At 56.0% G+C, this 11,838-nt stretch overlaps 2 protein-coding genes across 3 annotated transcripts in view; both read left to right on the forward strand.

Annotated features, from left to right (window-relative positions):
* Positions 1-745: 745 nt before the first annotated feature.
* LOC120598545 (interferon-induced GTP-binding protein Mx2-like) lies at positions 746-5,838 on the forward strand (the record flags this gene model as incomplete). The annotated part of the gene is made up of 3 exons (XM_039857403.1): positions 746-895; positions 2,623-2,865; positions 3,876-5,838. Coding segments are annotated over 3 exons (624 nt in total), but the record flags the coding sequence as incomplete, so codon positions are not given.
* Positions 5,839-10,891: 5,053 nt separating this feature from the next.
* Positions 10,892-11,838, forward strand: part of MX1 (MX dynamin like GTPase 1) — a 24,267-nt gene continuing 23,320 nt past the window's right edge. Inside the window, exon 1 of one of the 2 annotated variants that reach the window (XM_039857788.1) lies at positions 10,892-11,043. The gene's annotated coding sequence lies outside the window, so the exon portion shown is untranslated. The remainder of the gene's footprint in view (positions 11,044-11,838) is intronic. The other variant, XM_039857789.1, reaches the window with a different exon arrangement.

The raw sequence follows: 11,838 nt of genomic DNA on the forward strand, positions 1-11,838 counted from the left end.
ACAACTCTCAACTGAAATTTTTATAGAAGAAAGTTTTTGTTTCTTGAAAGTCATTGTCAGAACCATGGTTTTTTGGTTTTGTTTTGTTTTGTTTTTTAATTATGAAAGAACTCCACTTAGAAACGTTGCCTTAGGGTACAGCGGGTAAACAAGACCTAAAAAAAAAAAAAAAAAAAAAAAGTTCTAGAAATGATTAGGCACCCACTCTGGTGGTTTAAAAGGAGTCTTATATTAGGTGTTAAAATGTTCAATCAAGAAATTTCAAGAAAAAGTAGTATCATGCAAAGAGCTTCCTAAGTTTATCAACCAAGATATTTGAGATCATCTGCAGAAAATTCTGCAGCAGCCAGGACCTGCCCAGCTGCTGTGCAGAAGGCCGGTGAGGGTCCCACCCCACCCCCCTGGGCCTGCCCCCCCCCCCCCGCCTCACAGCCTCCCCAGGGCCTCCGAGAGCCAGACAGGAATGGAGTTTTCAAACACAGCCTGCACACCTGCTTGGCCATTGTTTTCTGAGGCGGGGAGTGGGCGAGAGCATCTAATCAGACCCCCCCGCTCCACGCAGCTGTGTGAGGAATAGGCCGATGCCAGCCCCAGGGCGAGCACGCGCCCCATGAAAGAACAGGGAGTTGATGGGACCTGCCCAGGGTGGATTTCGTGTCTCCCCAGGACTACGGATCATCCCCTTCTTCTCTCTCAGTCTGTCAATCTGGGGAGCTTGTCCTTAGCATAGGGTCATGGATCCTGATTTCTCCTCTGTGTCTTTAACTCATTTGATCTCTGCTTGCATTTTACCGATGTTTTGTTTTTCATCTGGTTAGAAATCGTCCGGCAAACTTTCGTCGACACAGCCAGAAACCATTTTGGCGAATTTTCCAACCTTAATAAAACAGTCCAGGTAAGCACCTGCAGTTTATCTGTTGGCCGCCTGCTCTGCTGGCCGATCCGAGTCTCACCTTCGAAAGAAGGTGGATCTGCGCTGTCACTTGGAAGCGCGAGGCCGGGTGACAGCCGCAGGCGTGCTGGCCTGGCGGCTCCAGCGGCTTCCGCTCTTTCGATTCTGCTCAGGAGTTAGTGGCCCTTCTGGGGGGGAGTGACACGCAGCACGTGCGCTTGCTCGCTCTCCCGCATAATCTTCTTCGGCATGGCAGGACGCGCCTGGACATGTGACTGTCCCCAGTGACTGGGTGGTGTTCTGGATCTTTTTCTAGCACAGAAGACAGTATTTCTTGTCCTCGTCCAACACTTTTATAAGTCTGACTTAAAAATAGTGCCACAGCTCTGTGGGTTTCCATTCGGCAACTTAGCGAGGCCCCCTGAGCCGCAGACTCAGTAAAGGGAAGAGAGGGCTTCCGCCTCCCACCTGGGCTCCAGGTAGAAATGGTCCTCTGCCCAGGGCTCGGCTGTGGGTCAGAATCTCATTCCACACCTCCTTCAGGTGAGCAGGGAGAAGCAGTTCCGTCATTTCCCCACTAAGTGACTTGTTTCCTCCTTCCGCCTCGTTTGCCAGTTGGCGAAAACCACGGCTTCGACTTCGCGGGGGCTGTGTGTCTGATCCTCTGAGTCCTGGGGTGCCTCGGCACGGGCTGGGCGGCGTGCCTGGTCCTGATGGCCATGTGTCCAGGCCGGCAGCTGCCAAGTGCGCGCCGTCCTTCCTGGTCTCGGAGGTTGCTCCCCTGGGTCCCCTGTGTTCTTGACGGCGGGGCTCCCCAGCACGCCCGGGGCACAGGCCGCTCTGGACCAAGGGACTCCAGCACCCGCCAGGGCCTCCACCCCTTGGTGTGGTCCTCGGACAGCTAAGGAGCCTCACCACTGCTCCGTGTACCACACGGGGGCTCCTGGAGCCCTCCGAGGCCACCAGCCCAGATACACCCCTCCACCATCATACTCCTGGGTGTCTTCAGAGCCAGTGGTCTTGTCACCTCCCGTGTCACTCGCCTCAGAAGTGATACGCCGGCCATTTCTGCTCTCGGGCCCCAAACCTGTGAGGGGGGCTTGACACACAATTATTTTTTGCCACATACACTCCGAAACAGGAGAAAAACCAGACCCCGTGACTCACAGGCACGCGCTCGCTCGCTCGCTCTCTCTCTCTCTCTCTCTCTCTCCACCATCTCTGCCTTCAGCATTCAAAAGTCTGTCTGAAACTCAAAAGCCAAGAAGCGACTCTTCTCCACCGCCATGAGTACCTTTCCCAGAATGCCTTTGACTGTGTGGGACTCACGGGATTTGGGGGGAGCGAAGATGCCAAGCTCTTCCCCCACCGTGCTCATTGACACGTTGGCACCGGAGCTTGGGGCTTGGGAGTTAAGCCAGCTAGAGAGAGGGGAGCGAGGACTTAAAAGTGGAAACAAACCACAATTATAGGGGCAGAAAGACGGTGATGTGGGAGGAAATGGGGGGTCAGGGCAGAGGAAGAATGGGCGGGAGACAAGCGTGCAAGGGACTGCCAGGGACAGCAGCGAAGGGCGGCGTGGGGGCCTTCTCCAAATGACCACGTAAAGTCTTAGGCTCCTCCGACCCGAGCTCATTTTTAATTCTGTGCTCAACACAGTAGGACGTCCTCAGGCGTTTAGACCCCAGAGCGGGCAGCAACGATTCTGTTTCTCTTTCGTATCCAACCAGAGCAGGATCGAAGAAATAAAAATCAAACGGGCGGAAACCGCGGACTCCGTGATCCGCCTGCAGTTCAGGATGGAGCAGCAGGTCTACTGTCAAGACCAGATTTACAGCAGGCTTCTGGAAAAGGCCCGAGAAGACGCGAATTCGCTTGGCAAGACTGCCTCGTTGCAATTTCCTTTATCGAATGACGTGGCTTCGGTTTCCTCCATCACTGAAATCGGGGTGCACCTGAATGCCTACTTCTTGGTGAGTGCGGGCGCCCGGGGGAGCGCAGTGAGGCGGGTGCCAGCTCGTGTGCCAGCCGGCGCTGTGTCGATGGCGGTGTGCTGGCCGAGCCGGGCCGCTGTTGCGTGTTCAACCCCTTCGGCTCTGATCAACTGCTCATCCATTATCTCATCTATAATTTTACGCTAACCCTGTCGAGACGCTTCAGTAACTTGTCCCCAAATCAAGGGCTTTGTGTGGCAAAGCCCAACCTCAAAATTAACCCCAGCTCCAAAGGTCTTTAGAGTGTGTGCTGCCCACGATGTGCAAAGTTACGGTGATCAGAATACAGCGGAAGGCAGCAGGCTCTAACCTTACGGGTCAGGACTCAGCCGCTTGTGTGGTTCAGAAGGCACTGGGCTCTCGAAGTACCTGACACTCCCCAGCTTCTCAAAAACGAGAATGAAATTCCCTCCCCTAGATGTTGTGTCGCGGTCAGCTTCGTGGCTCCTAACCCTCACCCAGTTTGGACAAAAGCGCGGGGGCACACAGAGGGAAGATGGCTTTGAAACCGCAAGGAAGCCTGACCCTGAAGCCTGTCCTTAATCGGAACAGAAAGTACAGCCACCCAGGTGTGGCGTCCAGTTGCCAGGCAAACTCCAGGTGCCGGGAGAGAGAGCACGAGGCGGGCGCTGAGGCAGGTCCCAGAGGGAAGCCAAGGGGTCACCGGGCCAGGAGGTCTCTGTGGGCAGGTGGAGTGGGGGTCCCGGGATGGAGCTCCAGAGAAGGCTGGGATGCCCAGAATGTGCTTTGGGTTTCCTGGACATCCGGGTGGGCTCTAGTGCCCAAGGGAATAAGTACCTGGGCATTGAAATTGGGCAACCCGGACAGAACCTCCCCGTGTTTGGACACGGGACACTAGAGTGAGGTGGGCAGGACCACCAGGATATAGCGAGGCTACCACGCGTGCCTGCAGAACCCCAAGGCTTCTCTCTGCAACCACAGACCTCGGGTGAGATCCCTCCAGCTCACCTTCTCGGCCCTTCTTCCAGGAAACCAGCAACCGCCTGGCCAACCAGATCCCGTTCATCATCCAGTATTTTATGCTCCAAGAGAATAGCGACTATCTGCAGAAGGCCATGATGCAGATGTTGCAAGAGAGGGAGCATTACACGTGGCTGCTGCAGGAGCAGAGCGAGACGGCCGCCAAGAGGCAGTTCCTCAAGGAGAAGATCTACCGGCTCACCCAGGCTCGGCGCGCGCTCTACAAATTCTCCTGCTAAAGCGGGGGTGGGGGCGAGTGGAGGGGGTGGCGGATGGGGAGGGGTGCCAGCCCCTCCCGGTTTGGCCAGCCTCCTCCTCCGCTGTGTTCATCTCCACGCTGCACTGTACTGCGGTCAGCTCCGGAATCCACATCTGAAGTCCACATGCTCTGCGAGCTGTCCCCTCCACCTCCCTGAGGAGGTGGCTCTCCGGTCCCCGGACGGCGCTCTTAAACACGGTCCTTGTTCTTCGTTAATTTGTCTCCCCTGACGCATCGCAGTACGAGACCCCGGAGAAGCGAGGCAGTATTAAATTCTTCTTTTGTATTTCCGGAGCCTCGCCTGGCGCATAGTCGCCACTCGGCAAAGTGATCTGTCGTTGAAGAAATGAATGGTGGCGATTACCTGAGCCTACGGCTTAAATCCAGACTTCGGTCATTTGGGATGGTGTCCCTGAGCTGGTCACTTTCAGGTGAATTTGGCCATGCCACCTGCTGTGACTGTGTTTCCCACCCCCACTCCCCTGGAGGAACGGGTCTGAATGATACCATTTTTAATTTGTACTGTTTCGCTGGTTTCCTGTTCCCCATTATGTTAAGTCTTGAAGGGCAATTTAATAAGGAAAAACATTTTTTCAGAAAAAATAGGGAGCTTCAGACCAGTGTTAATCTCTAGATTGGAGGATTATGGTTAATTTTATTTTCTTCATGCCAAGCAATACCTACCTCACAGGAACTTTAGGAAGATTAGGCGAAACCATTTCTGCAAACTACCCGTCCCAAAGCAGGTGTTCAAAAATGCCGACAATCTCTCCCTCCATCCAAGACCTCGTCTTCCCTTTGTCTTTGGGTCTGTAGATCAGCCCTCGCTCCTGAATATCTTCCGGCCGACTCTTATGTTTGGTTCTTTGATACTTTTTGGATCAATTTTTGCATATGGTGTTAGGTAGGAGTCTAATTTCATTCTTTTGCATGTGGATATTCCGTTTCCCCAGACCCGCTTGTCGAAAACACCGTCCTTTCCCCGTAGGCCTGGGCACCCTCGTCAAAAAACGTTTGACCGTACGTATGAGGGTTTATTTCCAGGCTCCGGTCCTGTTCCATTGGTCTGTATGTCTGTCTGTAGCCGGCCCCACACCGTTTTGATGAGTGTAGCTCTGGAGTGTTTTGAAATCAGGAAGTATGAGTCCTTCAGCTTTGTTCTTTGTCAGGATTGTTCTGGGGTCCCTTAAGATGCCATGTGAACTTTAGGATTTTGTTGTTGTTGTTGTTACATATATCTCTGCAAATAAATATCACTGGGACTTTGCTAGGAATTGCATTAAATCTATAGATCGCTTTGGATAGTATTTGTGTTCTGACAATATTAAGTCTTCCAGTCCATGACAATATTGTCTTTCCATTTACTTATGTCGATTTTAATTTCTCTAAGCAATTTTTTTTTGTAGTTTTCACTGTACAAGTCTTTCCTTTCCTTGGTCAATTCCTAAGTATTTTATTCCTCCAGAGGCTATTGCGGATGTGGCTGTCGTATTAATTTTCTTTTCGGATTATTCACTGTTAGTCTATAGAAATGCAACTGATTGTTTTTTTAAATTCAGCTTTTCCTCCTTGTTTTGCGAGTTAAGTCACAAGCACAGACAATAGCAGAACTGAGGAGAAGCGGCGAGTCTCTTCAAATTGTAAATACTGCGGTGAAAAGGAAATCTGAGAAAAATAAAGTCTGATACTTATTATCTGTTCCATAAGGCGAATATTCGAAGCTTTTCCTGAACGTTCGATGCGTTTCTCGCATGCGTGCACGTGCTCACAGCCTGAGTGGGATCTTCTCTTTTATCACGTCAGAACTGACCCAAAAGCCAGGTTTGGGGTGTCCCCAGTGTATGAGTGCCTGGGGGCGGCCGTAACGACGTGCCACAAACAGGGTGGCTTAAGACAACAGAAGTTTGCTCGCTCGCTCGCAGTCTGGAGGTCAGAAGTCTGACATGGAGGCGTCGGCGGGGTTGGCTCCTCGTGGAGCTCTGAGGGGGAGCCGTGCCAGGCTGACCCCGCTGCCGGAGGCTCCAGCGCCTCTCCCCGTTCCTGGGCGGGCAGCTGCATCGCTCTGCTCTCTGCCTCCATCTTCACCTAGTGTTCTCTGTGTCTCCTTACGTCAAACCTCCTTCTCCTTTGTCTTTGAAAGACATCGGAGCATCGGATTAAAAGCGCTCCCTACCCCGGGAGGATCTCATCTCAAGAGCCTTAACTTGATATCTGCAAAGACGCGACTTCCAAATAAGGTCTCATTTACAAGTCCCTGGGAGTCTCAGACACTCATTAGCACAGCAGGTCAGAGCATGGAGCTGGGTAGACGGCCCACGTTCCACTGGAACGGGCTAACTGCTGCATAAACACCTACGGTGACCCTGGCGTACCACAGGCCAAGCGTTTTCCTCCCTCCCATCACGGCTGGCCAAAGCAGGCCAGCTGTCCCCGGCCACCAAGTTACCCCGCCGTCACGCGGGCCTTGAGCTTCCACCGGACCCTGTGTGTCAGAGAGAGTGGAGGGGACTGCCAGCCAGCTTTCCCAGGACCCAGGCCAGGGAACGGTGTCCATCACTTCCTCCCACGTTCTATGGGCAGATCTCGGGCCTGTGGCCACACTTAACTGCAAGGCAGGCTGGGAAATGTGGTCTAGCTAAGCAGACAGAAGGGAGAGGGAACAGGATTTGGGCATCGCCACACCTGTCCCTCCGACACAGACATGTTTCCTGCTCTTCCTTCTTCTCCCAATGCCGCTGGTCCCGGGGCAATCCTTCGAGGAGCGCTGGTCTATGTCACAACCATAGAGAAGAAAACGAAGCAGGGCGAATGACACCTGGCCCTGGACTGGCCCTCGGGGCTGGAGGGAGGGGGCGCTGGGCTGGCCAGATGGCCACAGGCGTGGGCACATTATCTCTGTGGCTCCGGGCTGCCCGGCCATCAGGCGTCCCCCTCCTCGCGCAGGGCCCCCTCCTCCCCGCAGCGCCCCGCTCCTCGGGGAAGCGCGGGGCACCAGCAGAGCTGCGTGCGGACAGCTCCGTTTGTCTCAGCCGCAGCGAGACCGGAGAAGCTCCTCCGGGCCCCGCCCCTTCTCCGGGCCCCGCCCCCTCCTCCGGCCCGCCCCTCCCGGGCCCCGCCCCGCCCCTTCCTGGTTCCGCCCCTTCATCCAGGCCCCGCCCCTGCTCCGGCTGACTTCTCTTTCTGTGAATCTGAGAGAAGAAACTGAAACCGAATCTGAATGAACAGAAAAGAGAAAAGAGGGGAGACAGGGAGGAGACTGCGAAGGAAACCGAGAGAGAGGCTTAGGGAAACTCTCTGGAGGTCCCCTGAGGACCACGGCTGCAGGACCAGGGCCAGCCCTCCGACTCATCATTCATTCATTCTAGTAACACTGAAACACCGTGAGGGCCACTGTGCTGTATTCAAGTGCAACAGCAAACACCATGGACCTGCCCCCAGCCCCCCCCCCACCGCCCCCTTTGACAGCCTGGTGGCAGAACGGGCGTTCAGAGTCACAGAGGCCAAGGCAGTGTGATGAGGCTGGGGGAGGGGCGAAGCGTGGGGCTCCCGGGGAGCGAGCCCACTAGGCCTGGAGAAGGGTGGTAGCAAGGAGGGTCTTAGCAAGGAGGGTCTTACATCCCAGCAACGGACTTGCGCACCACGCTGAGCAGTTTGGAACGCTCGGCCCTGTAGCGTTTAAATCGGCTGCAGCCCTCTTCCCACAGATATTTGAGGAAACGGCCAGTTTTGGAGGTAGGGAGCGTGGCCTGGAAGCTGCCCCCCCCCCCATTGCTCTCCATTAATGCCAGCTCCGGTCTCCTTGTCAAGTCTAGGCCAGGCCAGGCAGGTGACAAGAGGGCTGGACAAGGACCAGAGAGACCTGGAGACCCCTGGGCCCCTGTGACTGCACAGACAGAAGGAGCCGGGGTCGGTGTGGCTGCTCGGCCACTAATATGCTTCCCTACGGATGCTGTGTGTTTGCCGGATCCATTTTAATGGAGAGAGGAGACAAATTAAGGAGGGCAGGACGGGGCTGTGCTGGGCACCTCGGTGCAGGTAAATTCAACCCATGCTTAATGAGCACCTACGGTTGGTAGGTGGTGGGCACTGGAAAGACATAAGGTTGCTAAGACCTCAACCTTGCCTTTGGGGAGGTGCCAGCTCATCAAGGAGGTAGCCACACACCCCACTCTTCAGAATGTCCATCTGAAAGGAACTACTTCTTAGCCTGAGCTAAGCTGGGGGCGGGGGGCGGGAGAGGCCTGATCCAGGCTTGAAAGGAGCTCCCAGGGGCAGCTGCATAGAGAGGGACATCGGAGTTGGGACTTCGCAGGGGAGCCTGATGTCTCCGGGAGTCCGTGGGGAAAAGACTGGCCAGCAGAAGTGGGATAGCGATGGTAAGAGGGGTGTCGATTCTGCGGGACAAACCACAAGGCCTAAGAATGTGAAAGTCGTTTGAGAACATAGAGCAACCAATGTTTCTTTGACAAAGAAGGGATCAGCGGCATCGCGCATGGAAGATTCCTGAGGACCGGCGCGGCATCCCGTCAGTTTCAGCACCAGGAGGTGCCACAAGTGCTTGGGATAAAAACCTAGATTACCATCACGGCTCTCCCTGAAGGGACCCAGCAGCAGCCTAACTCCTCGGCCTCAGTCTCCCCATCTGTAAAATGGCTTGATAGTCTCCCTGCCCTCCTAGAGTGGTTGAGAAGATGAGTTATTCTCTCCGGCCAGTACCTAAGACACATGATGGTTCAGTGTGTGAGAGCTATTACTTCATTATTACTGAATTACATCCCAGACAAGCCCCGGGGCTGTTTAGGGCACTACCACGTCATGAGCATGAGCCGTTAAAAAATGGTGAGGTGCCCAAGGCCTGGGAACGGGCTAGCGGGTGTGGGAAGTGCCCGGGGCACTTGCATCTGCTGGGAGTGGGTGGCTCCTTGGATTTGGTGCCTGGGCACCTCGCTCACCTTCGCCTAGGCCTGGCTCTGGGCAGGCTGCGGCTAGGTCTGAATCGTTGGGGAGAGCCTCCTGCAGTCGGGCGAAGCAGCGCCACACTCCAGTGCCCGAGTGAAGTCTCGGGTCCTGCCTGCCTTGCTCACACCTCTCCCTGGATTTGGGCGGCGCTTTGACTCTTTCGGAAAGCCCTAGTCCAGCCTGCTCCCTGCCTCCCAGGAAACGGCTTCCCCCTTCTTTATAACTAGGAAGTAACCCTGAGGGCGTAGAGGGGACCACAGTTTGGGCACCCTGAAGCCGCTTTGGGGGTATTGATTTTAAGCTTGTTAATTAAGAAACAAAAGATTCAGAAAGAACCTCTGACCCGCCCTCCTTTCCCGCCCAAGAGATTCAGACAGAAAAACCTGCTCAGGAAGGGTCTCTGAGGCTGCGCGCCTGAGCCCGAACAGCCCCTCTGAATTCAGTGTGGCGAACAGGAGGGCTTCCGCAGGGGCCGGTCGGCTGCGAACCCCACGTCCCACGTCCCACCGTTCCTGGGTCGCCGGGCAAGAACGTCCCTGCCCTGTGTGTTCTCTCTTCCCCCGGACGGCCGTAAGTCGCCCATTCTCACTTCTAAGTGAGAATCTAAGGCCCCGCCCCTCCCTCTTTTCTCCTTTGTCCAAAATGTCACATGTACCAACGTCGCCTCCCTGCCTGGACTGTCCACGCTCGTGTGAAATCGCCAGGCGCGTGTTCTGGAATTTGATTTTCTCCTGTGACTCCGTCTCTGGTATTTCGATTATTAGTCCAGCTAGAAGAATTTAGACGGTGGAAGGAAACATCAATTTTTTTTATCCCCCTCAGAGAAGTATATTATTTATTTTTTTAACCCCCCACTCCCCACAGGTGAGTGGTCCAAAAAAGATTTCATTTCTTACTGGGCCAGCGTGTGCTCTCCCTTCAGGCCATCCTGCGTGGGTTTGCCCAGACCCCAGCAACGGACCTGCAGAGCAAGGCAGACCTCCAGAGGAGGTGCGGGGCCGTGCCAGGACTGTCTCCCACTCTCCTGAGAGAGGCCATGTTGAATTTGGTCCCATCCAGGCTTTTCCAGACCCCCAAGTCTTGGAGCTGGGCGCGGTTTGGGGCTTTTGAGTGGGGCGAGGGCAACCCTTCCTTATCACAGAGATGTTTTGGGAGGGGGGGAGGTGTCGTCCAGCACTCTGAGCTGAGCCGAGGAGAATATAGACATCGTGCGCCCTGCCAAAGGGAAGTGTTACCCAGGCTCAGAGTCCCCACAGGGAAGGCTCCTCTTGGGTCCCTATGACCTCGGCCCCCACCTTCCACTCATTTCCACCCCCAGAGAAGTCATATGAGCCAGGGAGGCTTGCGATGGACAAGGAGAACTGGGCGAGGAGGAGGCCGATGTGGGTCCGCACGGGTAGCGGGAGATGGGGAGCTGCAATTAACATAAGAATGTTCGAGAATCTTTGCTGGTGCTTGAATGACTCCAGTGAACCTCCAGCAAGAATTCAAGACCCCCGGTGGTTGTCGTTGCATCTGTTCGGGGGACCAGGCTGAAGCGGCCCCGAGCTCCCGGCATCCTTCAGCTTTGGAAGGATGACTCGAGGCTTTGGGAGCAGCGGTGCTCAGCCTGGCACCGGAACCACCAGAATCCCGGTGGCCCGGCCCAGCGCCGCGGGCGGTTTCGGACTCAGCAGGTCTGGAGTAGGGTCGGAGAATCTGCCCTTCCCGAAAGCCTCGTGGGATGCGGGTGATCTGGGAGCGGCGCGCCCTCGGGGTGTCTCGGGCCGGCCGCAGCTCCGCGGGGCGCACCGGAGCGCAGGCGCAGAATTCGGTTTCGTTTCTGCGGCCCCTGGGCCTCGCCCATCTGTCTCCTACGAGTTTCATTTCCCGGCGGCCGCAGGCAGAAGGCGGGGCGGGGCCAGGCGCGGCATAAAGCCGGCGACGGCGCGCGGCGGCGGGGTGCTGGCAGGAGACAGGTGAGTGTCGCGCTCCCGGGTCCGCGCGCCGTCCCGCCGCGGGGGGATCGGACGGGGCCGTCTGGGCAGCTGGCTGCAGAGACGGGTGCTCGGGGTGTGGGCATTTCGGGGCTAGTCATAGTAAATAATAATAATAGCAATAAAAATAATGACGATTTCGTGGCTGGGCGCAGATTCTACCGCAGACCCACAGGCTGCGGAGGCCCCCCCTCCCCCGGGTGGCTCATCACAAACCGGCGTCTTCACTGCTTGAGGAGGCGGGAAGGTGTTGGGGATGGGAGCCAAGGGGCTCTCCGAGGAAGCTGGTTAAGGGGTGAGCGCTGAGAAAGTTTCTCGTCCACTGCTGCGTGGTTCTCGAGCCCACCCCAAACGCTGACCGTCGCTTTATATCAGTTTAGATATCCTAACTGATTGCAAACCGGACCAGTCAACAGTCCGCAGGGTTCCTTGGAGGACAAACGGTCTTCACTGATCGTGCAGAATACCAGGCGGTCGGATGCAAGAGGAAGCTCTGGGTACCCGAGTGGGCAGAGCTTCCTGGTGGGGGAGACGAGGCATGCGCAGGAGTGCCCTGCGCGGCGTACCCCACACCAGGGCACAGGGGAGTGTCCGCGACTCCCCCCGCCCCCCAGCTTGAGCAGCAGGGTGCCACTGAATGGGGCTGGCTCAGCCTCCTGGGTCCGTAGTCGTCTGCGGGGATGGGGGGAGGCAGAACAGTCCTTGGGGGCTGACGGAAGGAAGCCAGTAGCCGCTGAGACCCGAGCTGTGCGCGTGGGATTCTCAGAATCATTTGGT

This window comes from Pteropus medius, unplaced genomic scaffold, assembly GCF_902729225.1.
Source record: "Pteropus medius unplaced genomic scaffold, Ma_sr-lr_union100, whole genome shotgun sequence".
In the NCBI taxonomy this organism is placed as follows: Eukaryota; Metazoa; Chordata; class Mammalia; order Chiroptera; family Pteropodidae; genus Pteropus; species Pteropus medius.